A 22,513-nucleotide genomic window follows, 5' to 3' on the forward strand; every position below is an offset into this window, starting at 1 on the left:
GACATATGCAACGTTAACTATTGTACTCAGTCATATTATCGAATTCTTTTCGGAACAGTTAATGACATCCTGCGAGGAATTTCATGTAAATATGTAAGAAACTGGCACGAAATATCCCTGAATAACCGTTTACGTACATACCATTGTATTTAGACTTTGTGTAACTGATATTGCCCATTATACAGACCTTTTGGTTTTTAAGCAAATATAAGAAAATACATGTCCAAATCCCTGATGCTAATGTGATTCCCTGGCAGACGCATGGAAGTGTCCATTTCTCGTTTTTGTTAACATTATTTGCCAAGAAGATATCAGTATGTATTTCTTTTTTATAAGCATACGGCTAAATAGCTTAGTTGAGAAAAGTGCAGACACCGATACAAGATCATAAAAACGTTATGTAGAAGTCCGAATCCTCATAGACTTTTCCGGTATTTTTTTGTCTTTTTCTTTGTTTCCACATTTTTCGTTTATTTCGTTGATGATATTTATTTACATAAATTTATATAACCTATCTTCATTGGTCATTTCATATTTATGCATATGTATTTAACTAATATAATATTTTATAAGATATGAAACTAAACTCTTTTTTATCCATTTTTGTATTTACTAAATATACATAATATAACAAGGTAACTGAACAGGATATTAAAACCAATAATTGTCACTAAACCATAAAAATGCTATATTGTTAACACATCTTTTTAACAAGTGCCCTTCTTTCAATTGCTTAATATGTGACTATTTCGTAGATCGTATCATCGTCCGGAGTAACAGTTGATTGTCTTTTCAAAACAGTGTAGCATTGGTTTTTATTTCTGAAATTAATAAAGTTTTATCACGGCAGTTGTCTACATAAAGCAATAAGACATATATTTATAAAGCAATTAGTTAACACATTACTGTATTCTTGTGTTTAAAATATTGATTGTAAAAAACGAATTGTTCCTTAGATTTCAACGATTTGAAGATTAAAATTATGTTAATGAAGGTCGTGCCAAACGTGTGAGGCTAATGCTTTAAGTGAAGTATATAGACAGTGTAGGCGGTGAACGCCAAGAAGAAGAAGAAGAAGAAGAGTGAAGTTTATTTTGATCAATAGCAATTGACGACTTAAATTTAACACCTGTGTAACTGTTGCAGTTTCAAATTTATAATGTTGTATTGGCTCATTATACCTGCGATAGTAAAGAAAAAACCCGACAATAACAAACAATAAGGCCACTGCGCTCACGTTAGCAATAATCCAATCTTCTGGCGGCGGAGTAGATACTAGGTGATCTGTAAAACATACCAAATTTTGAATATCAGACACATAAAACTGCATCCAACAAGATATTGCTGTTATATTTACCATTAGAATAGCATAACTGCGTACATGTTAGGCAGATGTTTATAATAAATCACGGTATAATATATAATGATTATAAATAAAACAGTCAAGAAAGTCATGCGTATGTCTATCGTTAAAAGATACCATTAATTCTAACATGACTATTTAAACGTGAATTTCTCAAATAAGTGTAGTTGTTGCCATGAAAAGGTTTATTACTCTGTATTATTAAATGATACTTTTTTTCAAATAGGTATGCATGTGCCTTGCTTGTTTGGCACAACGTTTTAACCGTCCATCAGTGCGTACGTCAAAATTTTGTGTGTCTTTCAAAGTGCTGTTTTTATATAAAACGGCGGTACAATTATTGATAATCTCCTATTATGTATTTTATTGAGGTTTGTTGAATTTGCATTATTTTATTTTTATATAATTTGTTGTTATATTTTCTTTTAATTACTATAATTACAAATAATTACAATATCTTCCCATTTAAAAAAAATGATCTACTGGTTTCCTGTAATATTCTCACATGTGAGTTTTTTCGGCGTTTGATGTGCGGATTACAAATATATTTCAACCACTTGTACGTCTAAAACTAAATACTGTTTATGCCACAAAGGATAATTTCGTTCATAATACATTCTTTTTTTTTATTCACGTCTTTCACTTCACTGTGTATGTTACATGCTAGAAATTACTTTAAACCCATTATGCTAGAAGACCAAATTGTTAGACTGGCTATAGCCAAATATGGTATTCTCGTTAAATAATGTCATTATCAATACTACTATTATTATTCATTAGAATTAGCTTCCATATCATCTGATGTACAATAGTGAAAAATACTTTGCTTTTTTTCATCAATAATCATCAGATAAAAAGAAAATTTGTTTAATACTCTGAATATGGAGTATATTTCACCTCGTAGTGAGAAATTTTTGCAAAGATAGATTGAAATTGTTTTAGTTCTCTGTGAGTTATGCACGAAAAACAAACACAATTCTTCTATATTGTACTTAAGCTTACCGTTCATATATCACAAACCTTTTTCACTCCTGGTTGCCATCTCTGTCGTTCCAGTTATGTTTGACATGCCCTTTGTCGTTCCTTCTATGATATCAGTTTTGTTTGACATGCCCACAGCCTCTGTCGTTCTATCTGTGATATCAGTTGTGTTTGATAGGCCCACAGGTCTTGTCGTCCCTTCTGTGATATTAGTTTTGTTTGACACACCCGCAGTCTCTGTCATTCCTTCTGTATTAGTTGTGCCTGACATTTCAACAGCCTCTGTCAATGTTACAAAAATAGACATTATTTATTTATATTATAACTTATGAGTTTACAAATGTTTTGCGCGACTATGTGGTAATATTGAGAATAGAGTTATAACCATTGTGGACTCGACGATATTCAATTGTATCTAAGGTCAGTGTCATGCTAATATGTTGATATTTTAAATCTTTTTAATTTAAACATTATTTTCTTCTAATATGTTCATTAGGTTCTATATTTTTTCACGAACACTATATACAGTCTCAATTAGACTACTAGTCGTTCATAAAACATTCATCAATTAGTCAAACAGAGCTACGAAGTTGAAGTAACACACCGATACAATATGCTTCAGGGCAGCCATCTGGCGCAAAAAGATCAAAAACATATCTCTTCTCTTCGCATCTTTTCACTTTGATTGTTTTGGAACAAATAGTGCCATTTACTCCTTTTAAACACACACTCATTTCTGATATTATATCATCTTTAGGAAGTGCTCCTACAGTTGAACAAAGATGCATAAGTGTACACATGTTATACGAGGATGTATAAAAATACGATGATTTGTGATGTATTTCGAATTCCTACAGAAAGCCTTTGGAAGTTTTCAAGAGTAGCTACTAAAAATGATACTTAAATGACGCTTGAGCGACACATGTAAAATCTAGTGGTAGAAATGTTTCCGAATTAATCAGTTTTGAATTCTTAAAATTCATAATACTCAAATACAGGTCTGAAATCATCATTTTTCTTTTGAAGCACTCAAAGCGTACGGTTTGTAACAACATTTGAAGAACAATCAATAAACAATGTACCTTTAGAAAAAGGTAACCCTTAACAATTGATCTTATAACAGACCGAAAGAATATGATATATCTGAAGACGTGTATATAAATAGTTTAAATAGTTTGTATGAGTCATCAATAAGATAAAATAGTACAGAAAATCATGTAAAATATTTTATTGTTAAATTTGGAAACTTTTAGATCTGTTAAGAATATTTGGAAAAATATCATGCATTCCCTTTCAATGGGTGTTATCACTAATGGAAAGAGACTACCATATATCATATATGGAAGAGGTAATATTATATAAAGGTAACATTTTCATTTAATGAATGAACCCTGAAGGCGGGAAAAATAAATGCGACATAGGTTAGAGAGATATTAAAGTAAACCTCAAATTCGAGTAATTTTCTCAGTCTAAAAAAAAGGAATACATTTGTCAAAATATTAGCAAGATATATTATTGACCTTGGTATGGGAACTTTTCCTATGACCATCAAAGTATGTTTCAAAGCTACAAAAGTTATCTGCATAGACTGCAGATATGTTAATGAAAACAAACATTAAATTTTGCATATTTTCTAAGTAAAAAAAGAAAATAGTAATTGTCAAAAAAAGTAAGAGTTGTGGTATGTAAACTTACTTTGCGACCCTTAAATACTAACAATACCCACACAAAAATAGTGATTTGTGTTAACAGTTGTGACAGTCATGGAACCATGTTGGGCGCAATCGCTGCTCAGACATGATAGTATGTTATCCAAAGTTTTATGAGATAAAATTTGTTATTTCTTTACATTCCACAATTGAGCTTCTGCAGGGAATGTCCACATACCCACATTTTTTATTTGTCCTGTCTAATCAAGTATATCTGAGTAGGCCTACACGCAACTTTATTACCTTTTGACTTGGTTTCACAATACCTGGCATGTACATATTGAACACCGTTCCACATGGCTTTTCTGAAGACGCAATTGCATAACTTCCCATGCTATACCATCCTTCCTTCATATAATAGTCGCAGAGAAACGTCTCATTCGCCGAAAGTGTATATCCAATCACTCTTTGTTTCAGGGAATACAAAATTGTCGCTGATGTACATGGGTCATCAATGTTTTGCCCTGCCAAAAGAGAAAAAAAAAGCGGAGTGTTTAGAAGAAATTACCCCGCATATTGATAAATATTGCTAAACAAGATTTGTTCTGTATTACATTCAAAAGATGTAATGTAAGTGTCGGAGGATGACTCTAACGTTTTCGTTCGGTATCACTTGACCGTTTAATTAGACGCTTTTACATGTAAATGAACATCAATAAATTACATATAGAACGCGCTGTTTCACATAAAAATTAGACAGATAATTCCGGAGAGTACGACATCTTCAGTACCTCACTCTGTTCGAAGAATTGTCACACGTCTTCTTTTTTACGCATTTGCAATAATGTCCAAGTGCTAAAATTGCAAGATACAAAGATTACCATAGTTTCAAATAAAATCTTGCGGTGATTTGTTCTTCGAAGAAACCATAAGCGAAGGGAAGGTAACTTGAGTGGAAATGTATATGTCATGTTTTTGAGGAAGAGAAGTTGAGGTAAAATCTGTTGTCGAAGAAATAATTAATCTTTTTGAAACATTTAGTCTCAGTCTCAAACGTTGATTGATGACCAAGATTTGAGCGTTTAGATTAAAACAGATTACCCAATCCACAATTTGTACAGCCAGCAACCAAATACATATTTCAGCGGCAAGAGTTACGGAAATAAAATAAAATTTATCTCTGGGTCTAGAGGTTTGATGAGCCTATCCTGTAAGCGTTTGTCTTGAGGTACGGAGATCAATATAAACATAATCAAATCATCTAAAGGCAGCGTATTGCACAGTATGTAATACCTGTGTCATCTTACTGCCATGGACTTTCTTTTTTGGGATAGGGACCTATAAATAGGTTATACTTTAAATAACACCATACATATATCAATACATTCAAAGAAGTGCTATTTGATGCATTTGTATATGGCGAAGTTTGTTATAGTTTCCACCCATTTTACCCAGTTACCATCATTTGTATTCTTTTATAAAGGAAAGGAACCTTCGCCACGCTATATACCACATGTGCGATTTCAACAGCATAGTTCGCATTCCGAGCTCTTTAACAATGAATGCCAATACAATAGAACACAAAGATCCGTCTTCACAATTGGCTAATACGTCTTAAAAAATTACTTCGTTTCATGTCGTGTTTATAAGTAATACGATAATAGAATATTGTATATAATCAATAAAATGTCATGCCAGTTACAATTTATAGCTTGTTGAATATATCCTTACGTATTTAAAGTTTCATAAGGCTTTAAAAATGTTAATACAGATAACGCAGCCGCTGTCAAAATAGATGTTGCGCATATTTGCATTTTCAGGTAAGCACTACTTTCAATATGGCTTCAATAATACTTTCTACCATGTTAATCAATATTCAAAAGATAATAGGTAAGGGTAGATTTCTCGGAAGCAAAGAGCACCCAAAACACAGCCTCAGAGCCACGCATTTGCAAAGTAGGCCCACAACAAAAAGAAGCTGTAATAGAAAAATATCACAGACGGGTCGCTTCAAACATCTAACAAGTACTTATTAATTTATGTGAAATATAGATAGAGGGGAAGGAAGTGGTAAAATGGTTGGGCGGGGGTGGGGGATGGGGTGGGTGGGGGGGGGGGGGGGGGCAGGAATTTGAAGGGGAAAGAAGAACAAGGATGAATATACAAAGGGAATTCTACGTGCCTAAATAACAGTCACACTATAACGTTCAAACCTTTAAATAATATATAAGAAAACAAGCGAAAAAAAAGGATTTAACAAGAAATAAGTATATCTTATGTTCACAACGAACAATGTGGCGGTCACATTATAAACAAAGGCATTATGACGTCATAAGATGCAGCAATCGTAATATTACTCAAAATTGAAAAATGATAACATTTACATTGCTTAAGACAAAATACATGCTATCTGTTAATTTGTTTTAGAAACTTTGTTAATGTAATAAAAGTAGTAAGAAGATCCAAACACATATTATAGCAGACTCGGTTCATGAGAGATAAAGTGTAGGTTCTTCCAAATAACTTCCAGTTCAAGATTGCAATATTGAATTTATTATATGGCTGGAATCAACTTGTCAAAACGTGTTTAATCATTTTCGAGGAATAGATATAGTGGAGAAAGATTTTCCGTGTCAATCGTATTATGTATTACTAAATGATGTGAAAATTTAATTGTATGTACAACACTAAAATGGTTGAAAAAATATACACGATAAACAAAGAGAGTTTAATCGATTATCCGTCGCATAAAACAAACGCTGGGTAAATAACGATGCACTGTTAAGTGTAAAAATGATGACATCAAGAAAAAGTGTTCCCGTTTTAAAAATGTATCTGTTTATACTAAAAGGTACGACTGTTTAAAGTTATGGCTTATTAAATGAAAGCTAGATTAAAGACTCATAATTAGTAAACGAAAGAAGTCAGAAGAAGAGAAAAATATTAAATTAAAAACTTAAAAGTTCATAATTTAAACTGAAATCAGTTAAGCACTGCATTTATAGTACGTGTCTAAAATATTTTTAAACATCTTGCAAAGCATTCGATTTGGCAAGTAATTGGTAAAAAGGAGGACAACAAATTTTCTTGATAAACTTGCACGGTTCTTTAACTCTTGATTTTGTGTATATATGTAAAGCACTGTTATAGTTAAACACAAATGTAGGTGGACCCTTTTTTAAACAAATACTTTAACAAAATCAACACCTCTCTATCTAAAGTTGCAGATACGAATTTCTTAAGTTTCGTGTGATGAATTTATTCCGACTTGTGAAAATGGCACGTACAAATGAACATAAATGAACATGTATTGTTATGATGAAAGGGTTAGTACTGCAGACATGCCTCCAGATCGTTTATTAACAGAAAAATATTTTTTTAGATATCTTGAAATGAATGCTATATTTCTTAAGAAGGTTTTAAAACTTATGTTACGGACACACATTAGAATTCGCTGTTTTACTGCTTTTTACGGCAAAAATCGAAAAGCGTTTGTCACGCTTTTACTCCAGGTAAACTGTCTCGATTATAAAAATCTATATTTTGAAGTCATTATTCACTTCTTCAGCTATAGCGCTATTAGTTACGGGGTTCGATTCCCGACGCGGTCATCTTTTTTTCTTGATTTGGAACTTTTAAAATATTCAAGAAACAAAAATTCATATTCTAATGTTTATAATATGACCAAACTTCAATTTGAAAGAAAGATTACTTTGTATCCAAATCTGGAGTCATGGTGCTTTAAATTTTGAAAATTATCCTTAAAAGGAGTTAAGCAGAATATAATGATCCATTTTGTCATTGTCACACCACCTCCCAAAAATGAAAAAAAAAGCAAAATAAATAAATGAATAAATAAATAACAACCAACAACAAACATCTCTCCCCCTCCCCCCCCCCCCCCCCCCCACCCCCGGATAAAAAAAAGAACAGTAAAGCAACTGTATTAATATCTTTATATAAACACTTTGAGTATTAATTGAAAACATGGTCGTAAGAGTCGAGAAAACAAATCTGCACATAAGATGACTGTCTTGCAGGTGCACGAGACGTAAGTTACTTTCCTTGCAAATAAATAATGAAAATAATATATTAAGGTCAAGATGAATCCGTCTTAACGATATGATAAATCTCAGCTAATATAAAGAACAGCGTTCAACATATAAACAACAATAATTACACGTACCTTCAGAAAAACAAAATGTGAGCAAGTAGAGAATCAATACAAATTTTAAAGGTGTCATAATCTGCTCGTTATGCTGTCAAACTGATGGTAGGCAAACTATTTAAGGAAATTTATGGCAATTTCATTTGAAGCACGTGATATGGCGTAGGATTCAATTCTAAAATTTATAGCCTGTACTTAATAATTCATACTTTGTTTACACTAGATTTCAATCGAAACTCTCACAAGCCATAACCTAAATGAGATAAGTCAAGAAGATAAAAGAGAGTCGTCTGAGGTTTCTAATTTTCCGCTTACTCTATTTAATTGTCACAGCACTGTCGATTGTGCCGTGTGGCGGTCATAAAAGTCTCCCCGTACCTTCAGTCAGGGCTGTTATATCTCGATCTCTTGAAATCGCACAGCACGACATTTTTGTTGTTTTAGTGTACTGTAATATTTCGGCTTGGGTGGTTCGAAAACTCCCGCTTTAATGGTTCTGGATATTGTTTAATCACCCCTTGGACATGGTGCCTGCTTTTTGGTTTAGTATTTTGGCAATTTCTCTGATATGCATTTTCTATAACCTAAGATCCCCTCTCTAAATTCTATTCATTTTAGTTCTGCTCATTTCTCGTTTAGGGTAAATCCTTTATTTGAGCGGGGGACATACCCCGCTTTCCATGGAATTGAACTTTCGAAGATTCCACTTATACGTCTGCTGGTGTCTATAAATCAAACTTCTGTACTGTTAACATGTGTCTAACAGTTGAGTTCTACCCAACCCGGTGCTAGAGGGTATGGACGGTAGCTTAAATTAATTAATTAATTTCCCACTATCGTCCATGAACTGGCTCAGTCAAACCGAGCCTGCAACATTTTTATTTATGTTACGTTGGGTCACCTGTGGTTTTTCACTTTTTCTATTTTAAAAGATCAATATGCAAATTAATAAAACCTTTGGGGCATTTACTCAATTTTGCTCTTGTTCCAATATAATACCTTTTATTGCTTATCAGTAAATTAAATTTTTTATTGAAATTAAACATGGATTCAAATAAAACTACATTGAAAAGTAATCAATAAAACTACAATTATATTTCGTTAAAATTCAATTGAATTACATTTGTATTATTACCATTTAATGGATTTTCAATGTAATTGATTTATATATATATATATATATATATATATGGGAAAGTCAACTTTTCTAAATTTAATTAAATCTCTTAATGAAAACTACCTCTATAAATTCAGTGTATACTTGAGATTCAGTTAAATTTCAATGAGAGAAAATTTAGCTTCTGCTTCCTGTTCTCAATCAGTGTTAGAAATACTAAAAAGTCGCTGCTGATTTGTGAGACATGATAACAGAGATTTGAGTATATATGTAAATGTTAAACCAGTGCGAGGTAGAGTACAATTTGGAGGTATTTATAAAGTAGCCTCGATGTCATATGCTGAGCAAACTTTCAACTTGGGCAGATGTAGCTTAAACAGACCTTCTATCTCTTAGCTTTTTCTACTAGGAGTGGAGGGCAGAGAGATGAAGAAGTTACCAGTTTATTTCTCTGTTTCATGATGGTTAACATGTATAAGATTCAGATTCAGATTCAGGATCTCTTTCAACCACTGACTGAATTTGACATAATTACACATGTATCCTTCAAGACAGAAACAAATAGGTTCACAGTTTCAGGTTCACACAATCTTACTTTAAACCTTGGATCCAATAAGGATGCAAGGATGAACGCTTCATCATTTTCAAAACTAAAATGTCTGGTATTAACAGAAACTCTGAGGGTAGAGATCATTTTAGAACTGTAGGCAATGATAGGTTCAGAAATTTTCTGCTTCAGTCTAAGTGTAACTGGTATTACCAAGATACCACTGACACTGTTTTCTGTTGTATGCTCATTCAAACGGGGGAAAGGATAGAACATAGCTCATTTAATAGTTTTCTTTCATAGGAGGTCAGCTTAATGTCACATGTAATCATGCTTAACTTGGCTTCTTGGATATACTAAACAGAAAGTATCATCAACAACTTCGAATTCTACCTAGTTGAATTTGCCGCTTGCAATTTCTTGTAATCCTCCAGTATTTCAGAGGCACGTAAAGATTTGCGTACAAAATTATAAAGCTTTGATACTTTTGCCAGTAAATTTTTCAGTTCAAATGACCATTAATTTCTTTAAGACTATTCTTCACAACAATTGGAAAACGGTCATTAACTGACAAATATCCATCTTCATCAGGGCCATGATCATCACCTTTACTGTCAGATATATCATCATCATCATACTGTGTTTTAATATTTACAGTTAACAATAAATTACCCTTTAATAAGCCATTATTCCAGTAATATTTATCAATTAATTGGCCATGACATCTCATACACAAACTCATTTGTGATGTTTTAAGAGAGTGCAATTATTACCAAAGGACAGTTTCAAGATATTCGATGGATACGCAACTGCAGTCAGCAAATAACATAATATTTCTGAAACAATGATCAGTGTCTATTCATAGAGTTATTTTAATTCGTGAAATAATTGTGCATTTCATATGGAAAGTATGAAACTTAGCATGAGTGTAGATGAATGTATTATGCTACATTTAGGCATGGGAAGAAGGTTGTGAATATTCAAATTGACCGCCAAAATTCATGGTGGCCACCATAATTGACATTTTTATCAGAAAATACTCCAGCATCCAATATAATATGGCAAGAAAGTAATGAAAGTAAGCATAGTAGTATCATATAATAAAGTAATATTAAGCAGCAAATAAGAAATCAAAGTACTGAAAGTACAGAAAGGCTGGCTACCACAAAACTCTGGATGAAAACTGTGCGGGAAAGATGTTTGCAAAATCTTAGATACTAGTATTATATTTTTTCCTTATCAAAGTAAGGCAAGCATATGGTAACGTTGTTATTAATCATCTTGATTACCTTAAGAAGGTAGTGTAAGGATATTACAGACTATAGATGGTGAAAAAATACTTTGTGTTTGCTACATTTGGGATAACAAATTAGTAAGAAAAACGGCACATCATTCTTAGTTGGGAATCTGAAAGACGAAAGATTAATTTCTAACAAAAATGTCAGGTTCCGAGAACGCAATCCAATCCAATCAAATCACAACCCCGTTGATTTGTACACGTAAACGTATGTTGAAAATATAAATGAAGTAAAAATTATAATCAAAGAAGCAAAAATGAACAATGAAAGGAACACAGTCGGACATCCTCTTGTAAATGTCAGTTGCAAACACGCCACAGGTTGATTTAAACCGATTTACGCTACGTTTGTAACCTTATCATTGGCCCAATCATGATTTCAAAGTTATCACTAAAAAGCAAAGTTGATTCATTGACTTTAATATAGCAAGGACTTGCATATAAATAAGTAAAATCTCATATCAATATACCGTGTTTAGGAGACAATCTTAGGGCAATGAAGTTGCTTACAATGTGTAAGTTTTAAGGGGTACAAACACGAGCAATACAAGACTTTCTTCTGGTTAGGAACATTGCAATCAAAATTGAGGTATTAGAAATGAAGTATGTTTGTTTGTTTGTTTTGGGTTTAACGCCGTTTTTCAACAGTATTTCAGTCATGCAACGGCGGGCAGTTAACCTAACCAGTGTTCCTGTATTCTATACCAGTACAAACCTATTCTCCGCAAGTAACTACCAACTTCCTCTGATAATTCATGTGTCGAATCGTCACGGAGAACATACGCCCCGCCTGGGGATCGAACTCGCGACCCTGCTGCGGATCTGTAGACCAACGCTCAGTCTCCCTATATTGAGCTAAGCGGGTGGGCTAGAAATGGAGTACCTAAAAAGGAAGAAGAAATGGAGTAACTAAAAAGGAAGATGAAGTAAAGAATGTGAAAAATACCCAACGTTGCGAAATTAAAACTATGAATAAACCATCGACTTTTACTCTTGAACTTATGGTAACGATTTCGCATATTTTGATATTCAACGTTAATATATGTTTAAACAAGAAGCGTTAATATAACGATATTTTACTTTTTGAAAAAACAACAACAACAACGACAAAAAACATTGAGGGACATAATATCAGATAACATAAAGGTAACAAAAACAGCATCCATACTTCGATATGCAATCCCCCAATTTATGTATGAACATTAATCAGGTTGATAAGACTTGCATTTTTTAATAACGTTCTAGTAAATTACGGTGAATAAATTCCTATAAATATATATACATATACTCAGCACAGTAAGATAGAGAAACGTACGTGCCGTATGGCTTTTATCACGGGTCGCAATTAGCCTAAAATAAAACATAAAAAACCTAAATAATCTTAGGAAATATAAAAATAGATGCCTAAAGAAAACCCCATTACTTGAAAAAAGGGAAATAATAAAATGACATCGTTTTAATGTCTGAGAGATTTAATGTACCTTCAAGAACCGGGCTGTTAATGATTATGGTCTAGTCATGTTCCTTCCCTAATACGATGGCTAGAAAAATTGACGGACCCGTCATAGTGTACCTCGTATTTTGAAGAGTATTCAATCACTACCATAAGAAATTTTGAGCTCGAACACCGCTTCGAACCGGACTGTTAATGATATGTATTAGAAAAACATCAATTTAGTCACGTCCAAAGCTACCCGAACACTTAACTTTATTAAGCGAAATATCCCATGCAAAAACCCAAAAGTTCGGGAAGTAGCTTATAAAGCCCTAGTCAGGCCACAGCTGGAATATGCTAGCTGCGTCTGGAACCCTTATACCCAACTTAACATCCACCAGATCGAAATGTTTCAGCGGAGGGCAGCGCGATGGGTTAGTCATGACTATTCTCCTTACAGCAGTGTCACAAACATGTTAAGTCAGCTGAGATGGCGTACCCTTGAAAAATAGGAGATCTGATTCACGTCTCCTTATGTTCTACAAAATAGTGAATGGTTTGGTTGCTGTACCACTTCCTCCCTATGTCAGACGCCCGCCTCCACCACCCATCCCGTCTAACAAGACATATGCATCCTCACTCCTATACCCAGATCCTCACTCCCTGTAATTACTATAAGTACTCTTTTTTTCCAGCCACCATAGTGCTTTGGAATTCCCTTCCAGTACAACTTGTGCAAGCCCCCACCCTGAACCAGTTTAAGCAGGATGTGCACACATACAATGCTTAACATGATAGACCTGTTTTTAAACTGCTTTTATCTGTAAATCCTTGTTTTTAACACTATCAACTGTATTCATGCTTGCATTACACATCGTGTATTACTTTATTCTCCTGTCTATTCTACTTTTAAATTTCTTGTACAGGCGCGCAGCTGCACGTAATACTCGTAAAGAGGAGTGATGCAGTATAAAAAGATAGATAGATAGATTATGGTCTAGTCATGTTCCTTCCCTAATACGATGACTAGGAAAATTGACGGACCCGTAATAGTGTACCTCATTTTATGAAGAGTATTCAATTTCTACCATAAAACTACTTGAACTATTTTTTTCAGGAGGGCGTAGGTTCAAGGCCCACTAGGACCAAACATTTTTTCATTATATTTCTTTTATTTAGCAAGGCCATAATTTTTCAGTGTTGGAGCTTAATTTCTGTCCAATTAAATCCTTTTACCTGAGGCTCCCCAGAAAAATTTGTTATCGACAATTTTATTTTGTGTTTTATCATTGTTACGCAATACTTTGAGGTTTCTTTTAGCAAAATATTTGGTATAATGAATTATCTGCGATCGTTTGCGCAGTGGTTATCATTTTGAAATTTGTCTTGAGGAAATAACATAAATTATACAAAATTAAAATAAAAGAAAAAAAACTCTAAAGAAAAACCGACATGGTAAAAGTTGTTTACAAATGCAATGTAACACAGTGCGAAACAATGTTAACTTCAAAACTATATAATGTTACTGCAATTGTTAAACATTACCATTACGAGTCCACTATCTTAATATAACCTGAAATACTGTTGAAAACGTGTGATTAAAAATACGCTTACATCTACGTCCCCACTCCTTTAAGCAAATTAGAGACAAAGCACTTTTTACAGTTTTACTTTCAGCATTCGTCAGAATGTTTCTAAAGCGAATTTGTTTAGTACAGAAATAGCAAAAAAAAAAATTATATATATAAAAAAAATAAATAAACCGCCGTTAAATCAAAGAATATTTTTCTTCTAACGTTACCGTGGCAATTCCACGCAGCGATTGCGTCCCGTAGAACCTATAGCAACTGACCTGGAAGAATTGAGTTTTAAAATTATGCTTCACTTTTACATTATACATATTATGTGCTCATTATATATTGTACTATATAGAAATTCATAACAAGTAAAAAGCAATACTTTTGTTTAACATTTTGATTAATATTGCGCAGTATAATTCGTATCAACATCTGTTATGAATGACCAGTTGTTTAATCAGTTAATTATAGACCTAGGTCATAATCTATAACGAAGTGGTCGCTGGAATTCCGTTTCCATTTAAACAACATAAACATTATTTAAGTGTTTCGATACAATTTCAATTCGATGTGTTGTATTTTAATATTTTTTTGTTAAATACGTTTAACATTTCGCATGATTTATCAGATTTATCTCTGCATATTACACAGTGTGTGTATTATGTCATTGAGTTTTACATTACCAAAGACGAAAAAATTCCATTCATACGGACATTTCAATCATAGAGGGCGAATTGATTTACCTTCATTATGTAACATTTTCTAAAGTTATCTAAAAGGATTACAGAGAGATGCATGACAAAATCATTTACAGAATCAAACAAAATGGTTGAAAAAAGTATTGAACAGATGAGTTTAACAATCTTTAAACAAATCCATGGTAAAACTGATATACATGACGGAACTATTTGAATTGCGCATGAAATGAAAAATATGTTGTCAGTCTCAGCACTTGGTTTGTCTTTGTGACTTTCGATTTGCGGTAATAATAGTCTGGCGAATAAATTTGCCAGCCTAAAAAACAATATGGCGGCGTTAATCTAAGATAGCCACCATAATTTTTTTTCCATGAAAATCGTGTGTCAGTTAGTCATATTTTGTGCAAATTGTGAAGCGTTGCACGGTATTATATATATGTGTTTGTGAAATAAGCTCCTAAAAGAATTTTGATACTTAGATTTCATTAATAAATCTAAAATGACCAACAAAATTCAAAATGGCCGCCATAGAATATGAAGGTAAGGATTTATGTATTTCGTATTTCTACAACAAGTCGTGGTAAATTCCATTTAGCCCTAGTTGATGATGTTGGTTTATCTTATTCTGGCCCTAGATTTAACACGTCCTTTTATTTTAAACATGTTTTATTTCAGGAACTAAAATAATTGTTTTTGGTTAGTGGCTTGAAATATTACACAATTTTTCCATATGAAGATGAGAAGAGATACTACGTATTCTTTCCGTTAGTTTATACTAATTTGTTTCAGCTCGATTGTGATGAAAGCTTCAAACTTATTGGAACCACTCAGTTTTTCCGTTGTAGATTACACAATCTACATACAGTAAAATCATGGACATGCCTTGTCCTGGATATACAATTAGATTTCTTGAGGCCTTTCTTATCGTAGCAATATTTGAGTGTGCCAAACAACTATTGTCTAGCAAGTCACAAATAGGCTTGCATGCGGTAATCTTTATATGCAATCCACTCAGTGTGAACAAAACCTTATTCTCGCCATACGGCAGTAGTCTATTCCACAGTATCTGTTTGGCAATTCATATAGAGGCTGGTCGCATGCCGTAACTGGAGTCTTATTGAGATTATGGTGGTAGAAAGCAGTCTTGACAATACGTATGAGAGATGTAACCCCTTTTTAAAGTCCGCATTCCCGGGATTCAGTCCAGAATGTTGAATGTTTACGATATTACAAAAAACGTTTAGACTTCTTTTTAAACTACAATCGTAACATGGACAATTTGCAAAAATTCAAAAATGCCAATATCATTATTTAAGATCATTTGTACAAAATCCACACCTCAACAAACTTTAAAAGGACTTGACTTTGTATTAAAAGATACAAAATGTCCGCTACAACGAAGTATCAGTCATAAACTATTTGAAAAATTAAATTTATTTCCTACGTGTCCGTGTCTGTGACCGCATCCGCCTTAGTAAAACACTAATCAAATAAGGAAAACTATAAGCCGTATTTAGCATGTGATTTGTTACCATCCATTTTCATGACCACTTTAGTGAGATATCGGTCATGCAGAAAATATCTGGAAAATTTATTTTTTCCGTGTCCGTGTCTGTTCCCGCATCCGTTTTAGTAAAACACTGATCAAATAAGGAATATTTGTGAACTATAAGAGCTGTATTTGGAACGTGATCCTTTTCCATTTTCAGGACCTCTTCATCGAGATTTATCGGTCATGCAGAAAATATTTGGGAAATTTAATTTATTTCTTCCGTGTTTGTATCTATGTCCATTTCGGAATCTACTACAACTAACAAATGCATGTCGAGAATTTAACATTTGTTAGATTTTAATTAATTAAAAGTTTTCAGATGGATTGGGAAAACAGTTATGAGGCAATTGTAATATAATAATCCTTTCAGGTGTAGAAAATGGATAGTTGTCCACTTGTAGAATTGTGATTTACGCTGAGACATGATTAATTTTTCACATTTGAATACTGACAAGTATTCTTATAAATTCGTAGCTGCCATCCTAGTTGTAGTGATATGAAAGTGACAATATAAAATACTAACCTTCACAGAGAGGGGGGTGGGGGTGGGGGGGGGGGGGGGGAGAGAGAGAGAGAGAGAGAGAGGTATACTCACTTACATGTACGGGTAATTAGTAAATGTTTTCAGTGATAACACCAGTAGCCATTACCATTCAGCTTAAAGCTACTTATCCACACATCGTGGTGTGAGATCTTGAAATATCCAGCTTTTCCTGTATTTACCTTTATGTCACATATTTGATGTTATAACAATGTATTCATTACCGATTTTTGTTGAAAACCGTTGTTTTTCTTATAAATCTAAAATAAAAGCATTCGTCTACGTTTCTTTATAAGGGTTTTACAGTTTACAAATAAACGAGGCTCCGTTCATTATGTATCAGTGAGAAAAGTCAAGTGTGTAGAGTAATGCGGCAAAATGACGAGTATTGTACCAAAATTGGGCGTAATGTATAAATAGAGTTAATATATGGTAAAACACATTATCTAGGTAGCAGCAAGTTGTTGTTGAAAGTGTTGTTACAGTTATAGATTTACTGATTCCTTGGAATCGTTGAGCATTTATGTGCGCGGAAAGTACCCAAGTTTTTTTTCCGACTGGTTCAACATTTTGATCCTATATTTGACCTTCCACGCCTACTAGAAATCAAAGGTAATTATATATAGGCGCTTTGCTTCTCTTATCTACCAATTTTATCCTAGCCATTTTGAAGATTATGCACTGATCGGATATTGGATTTCTTTATTCAGAGAGTCCCGCCTCTTATGTCATCTTGTATCTGTAGGGGTTGAGATTTTGGCTGTACTTTTCTGAACCGTCCGCGGGTTTATAGTGTTTCCAGTTGGATTCATTTCACAATTACTTTTGGTTGAAACAAAATCCAGGATTAGCATTTTATATAAGGGGTTATTATTAAATTATGTTGACTAAATTAATTTATAAGTGTCTCCTGTGACATATTTTTCAATAACCTTACAAGGCTGTGTCACAGAGTATATGCATACCTTAATTTCTGTATCGGACTAGATAGATAATGACGTCATCTACGAGTCAGCTTAGTAGCGTCGTCAAATTATGGTACAGCTCTTCAGTTTTTCTCGGTTCGCGGAATGGGACACACACTGAAATTACCAATGTTTTTGTAAATGATATCTATAAACATTTTCGGCCCTTTTTAAGTATTATTTTTATTTTATTCTGGTTCTTTCAGCGTCTTATGCTCAGCTTTATCTACGGTACACACGAATTTTGTTTTAACTCCTGCAAACAAAACTTCAAATAAAATTACTATTATGTGACGTATTTACTACACAGAAATATTACAAAATGAACTGAAACATACAAAAACTTAATAATAATCATACGCATCTCCAGGGATTGTTTTATGAATTCTTTTCATTTTAAGATATCTTTAATAACGCAGTGTTTACTCTCGTTTGAAATGCCATGTAATTTTTCAAATAAAATCTAAAAATGTGCGACAACTTTCCATAGTTATCAAATTATCTTGAAAGCAGATGCGTAATGATGCAAAATGAGAAGAATCTTCGAGGGATTTTTCTTTCAAACTTGTTAGATTCAACAATTATTTGATTTAATTTCTCATGAAATCCTTTGATTCTAACAAATATTTTGTTACAATTTACTGCTAGAGCCTTATTAAAGATCAGTTATTAAGCAGACTGCAAGATTTGTTAAAAGTACATTTTATGCAATGGATTTCAGAAATCGAAGCGTTTTCATGTATTTTCATGATTCCATGTACATATTGTTTTGTTTGGGAATGTCACCAAGTGCATATTATCTACATAAAGTGACAACTGTCTGACATAGTTTATGATTTGAAACTAACATTGTAAGTTGTGTAAGGATCCAAACATTTAATATTTTTTAAACATTAATTAGCTCACACGCTAGGCATTCGACGTAGCATTCTTTTCTGCACGATTCGCATGGAACTTACACTTGTTTTTCCTCAACCCATAATCACAGAAGACAATATTCTATATTGTTCAAATATGAATAGTTTATATATTCCAATAAAACAAATAATCACAATGCATGATTTTTAGCAAATGCAAAGCTACGTGTATTTATTTAGAAGAAAGAATATATGACTAAATAAATCGTAAAAAGGCATTTATACTGATGATGTTAACTTAGACGCATGCAATTAAACACTTTTTAAAATCTGAGTATTTTTTGACCAGTGACATCGTTGGATTAAAGATACCTTACCTGTTGATCAGCGCCATGCGATCCTTATAGAAATTTAAAGTGAAATTGGTCCCTTTATAATTTCAGTGTTGTTGTAAGCAGACACACATTTTACGATTAAAAACAACACGGTAGTTGTCTAATTTTAAAGAAGACACGTGTGATATACACGGTAGTAGCTGATTACTGTTTCCTCTCTTGATTAAAAGGCGATCATGGATTGCAATATCATTTTGATCAAATGCAATAACGATTTTGTTGATAAATGTTGGAACTGATGTATCATTTGAAAATATAATGTCAGTAAATAACATTTGACGCAATACTTACATGAAATTGATATCGATTTTTTAATCGATCTCGGATGTCCTTGTATTCTTTCATAGATATAATTAGTTTATACTAATTTATTTTAGGTTGATTGTGAAAGAAGTTCTTCAACTTATATTAATCACTCCCGACACCTCATTCCTGATGGCATCCATCGCCACGAGGGTACGAGTTGGCAATTACTTGCGGAGAACAGGTTTGTACTGTTACAGAATCCAGGAACACTGATTAGGCTAACTGCCCGCCATTACATGACTAAAATACTGTTGAAAAACGGCGTTAAACACAAAACAAACAAACAAAACATTGTGACCAATTCCCCCATACATTATACAGCATTACGCCTCATTACGCCACATTTTGCCATGGGCAATTTTGGTTCGCTACCCACATGATGATAGTGACTAAGATACTGTCGCTTCTCGTTCTATATTTATCATTGTTTTATCAATGTTACATTTATAAAGAGTTGTAATGGTTTAAAGTGAAGAAGAAAAACTTCGAAAACACTAATGTTCCCGTAATTCTGGAAATAAGAAACTTATCAACCATTAAGTTTCATGTAAATATATAAAACCGTGGCGGCATTTGCCTTTCGGTGATATTTATTTAAAAATATCACAAACCACAATGTGTGGGTTAATCGCTTTAAAGGTACACTGACAAAAAATAGCAAGTTTTAAGCTTTTAATGATTGAAAAGCAGCAATCCTAATGCTGATGGTATGTGTGCATATCATTTATTTCTATGTACTTGTTTCCCTATAGTTTAGTAAATAACAAATGAGGATATAGTAACTGGTACCAAATTTCGTTTTTCATGTCACTAATATTTAGTGGAAGAAATACGAACGAAGAATATATTACGTTTTCAATTAACTAAAACTAAAACTTGCTGTTGGTATATACTTTTCTTATGTTGGGGCACTGTATGACTTCAATGATAATTTTTCTAACCAAAAAACATGTTTGCAAAAAATAATCAAGGTCCAATATGAATAACCATTTCCCAAGAGTGCTGCCCCCCGAAACGGAACGCTGCAGCGGTTTATATATGGATATGTAAATGATTGAGTCAACTGACATTTACACAAAATACATGTACAAAGTAAAATAATTTGACAGCAAGGAAAAGAAACACAAAAAAAGCAACGCATTCAAACGGTCAGTGACAAAACACGTGTGGGAAGTTTAAACCGGTTTATGGTACAACCAAACCTCATTTTGAACCCTTAACATAATTATCCAAACATTAAAGTGTTTTCCACCAGCTAATTCCATTTAACTCATAACACACATAATAACAAAATTTTAAAATGTCAGTTTGTTGTCTCTAGAAGTGTTTACAAACTATGTAATTTAAATCTGTCTGTTAGTCTGCCTATATATTTTCAGGAGGGAGGGGGGGGGGGGGGGGGGGGGGGGGGAGAGGCTGTCGCCTTCTGATGGTCATAGTAAGGTCACAGCGCAAGGTCAAATGTCAATAAGTGCGTTTTTTTGTTATAAACTATTTTTGCTACATTCTAATATAAACTTGTAGTTTTTCGGTAATAATTATGAATCTGAGAAGTAAAATAAATTACTTCAAATAGATTTACTGCATTTGAGACTGGCAAAATTCGAAACGACGGAAGTTATTTCTATAGAATAAGCTTAACTTTTCGTACGCTCTGATATTTTGTTCATTTATGGAAGTTATCTTTCTCATGTTTCTAAAATTTCCGTTTTCAGGCTAACAATTTCCATAAAACTGGTTGGTTACCTGTATGATTGTCTGTGTGAACAGTACAGGTAGAAAAAATCTATGGCGCGTATTTTATAAAGACTAGTACAGTCAAACTTCGTTTGCTCGAATTCGGATTACCCAATTACTCCTTTTGGCTCGAACTCGAAGACAGGTCTGTATAATTTATTTTCACGTTGGCTTGTACTACTGATATCTCAGACACATTCTGCTTGTCCCGTCGAGCTCTAGCGAACATAGTTTGACTGAACTAACTGTTTACAGATCTAAAGATTCATTCGGAAGCATAGACCTCAAGGACGTAAAAATAGCAAATTCGGTTTGAATAAGTCTGTTTGTGTGATAGTATGAAATGTGCAAATTCTCTCGAGCATTATCTAAAATGGTCTATGCTGTCAGTCAAAACTCTATTCCAGTGGTATATGCATGTGCTGTAGCAATTTTATGAATGTGCGGGCGTTTAGAAATACTACCTATTTATAAAAATAAAGCGACATCAAAGTGTAAAGATAAATACTAGATAACCGCAAATATTACATTTTGTGTGTTTTTTTTTTTCTTCTTTTCATTCCATTAGCAAGGAAATGGTAATTTTCATATTTTTGAATCAGCTAAAATATATTTCTTTGCACATTAATATTAGGCTATTTTAAGAACTGGTAACCACTCTTCAAGTGTTTTCAATATCTACAATTTTGTAACTATTTGTTTATGCTGGTTCTATATTAACTTCAAAAAAGCTTGATAATGTCAGTGAATTTTATAGTATATCGAATGCTATTAGTATGATCTTTATGACTGTGAATATAGGGGCAAAGTTTGTTGTCCTGTTACAACACCTTTAGATTTCCAAGTGATTGGTTCGTGATAGAACCGAGTAGAGCAAACTTACCAATGTATTACGAAGGAATCTACTGATGTTATAAAACAAACAAATGTGAGCTTACGCTATCGTAGCCTTAAACGTGTAAAAATGAATATACTGCAATTAAATTCAGTGCGGAATGCAAAAATGAACTACCCTTATATAGAAATAACTTCTTACCTTTCTATAAAAATTAATAACCCCCATAACACTTCACAAGCTATAGACGTGTTAGCCTGACATATTCAATGGGCATTATTTGTTTATTATAAATCCATCGTTTTGAATTTCAAATCTCTTCTTCATGCTCTTCTCATCCTGCAGGAAGTTATTTTTACGCATTGTATATCTCTTGGTAAATATCGAACTACCATATTTCATCATTTTGATTAGCTGAACCATCATCTGTCAGTAATCATGAAAATATCGGCGGGTATAACTTCAATATTTCATTGAATGAGCCTCAATGTTA

At 33.2% G+C, this 22,513-nt stretch overlaps 1 protein-coding gene across 2 annotated transcripts; it reads right to left on the reverse strand.

Annotated features, from left to right (window-relative positions):
- Positions 1–400: 400 nt before the first annotated feature.
- On the reverse strand, positions 401–8,255 carry LOC128552298 (uncharacterized). Of its 2 annotated transcripts, XM_053533332.1 has the most exons (6): positions 8,180–8,255; positions 4,320–4,517; positions 2,949–3,110; positions 2,384–2,626; positions 1,182–1,284; positions 419–821 (listed from the first exon to the last, which is right to left on the reverse strand). In XM_053533332.1, exons 1-6 carry the CDS (start codon positions 8,235–8,237, stop codon positions 734–736), a joined length of 852 nt encoding a protein of 283 aa, XP_053389307.1. In that variant the 5' UTR covers positions 8,238–8,255; the 3' UTR covers positions 419–733. The 2 variants fall into 2 exon arrangements, with proteins under 2 accessions (XP_053389308.1, XP_053389307.1); XM_053533333.1 differs by lacking the exon at positions 2,949–3,110 and having other exon boundaries at positions 401–821.
- Between the last annotated feature and the right edge of the window lie 14,258 nt (positions 8,256–22,513).

This window comes from Mercenaria mercenaria, unplaced genomic scaffold (genome assembly GCF_021730395.1).
Source record: "Mercenaria mercenaria strain notata unplaced genomic scaffold, MADL_Memer_1 contig_2249, whole genome shotgun sequence".
Lineage (NCBI taxonomy): Eukaryota > Metazoa > Mollusca > Bivalvia > Venerida > Veneridae > Mercenaria > Mercenaria mercenaria.

Coding starts and splice junctions, on each gene's coding strand:
- LOC128552298 (XM_053533332.1), bottom strand. CDS start 8,237: ATGACACCTTTAAAATTTGTATTGATTCTCTACTTGCTCACATTTTGT. Junction 3,111..4,319: donor GTTCAATATGTACATGCCAG/GTATTGTGAAAC, acceptor GTTCAACTGTAG/GAGCACTTCCTAAAGATGAT. Junction 2,627..2,948: donor CCCTGAAGCATATTGTATCG/GTGTGTTACTTC, acceptor TAACATTGACAG/AGGCTGTTGAAATGTCAGGC.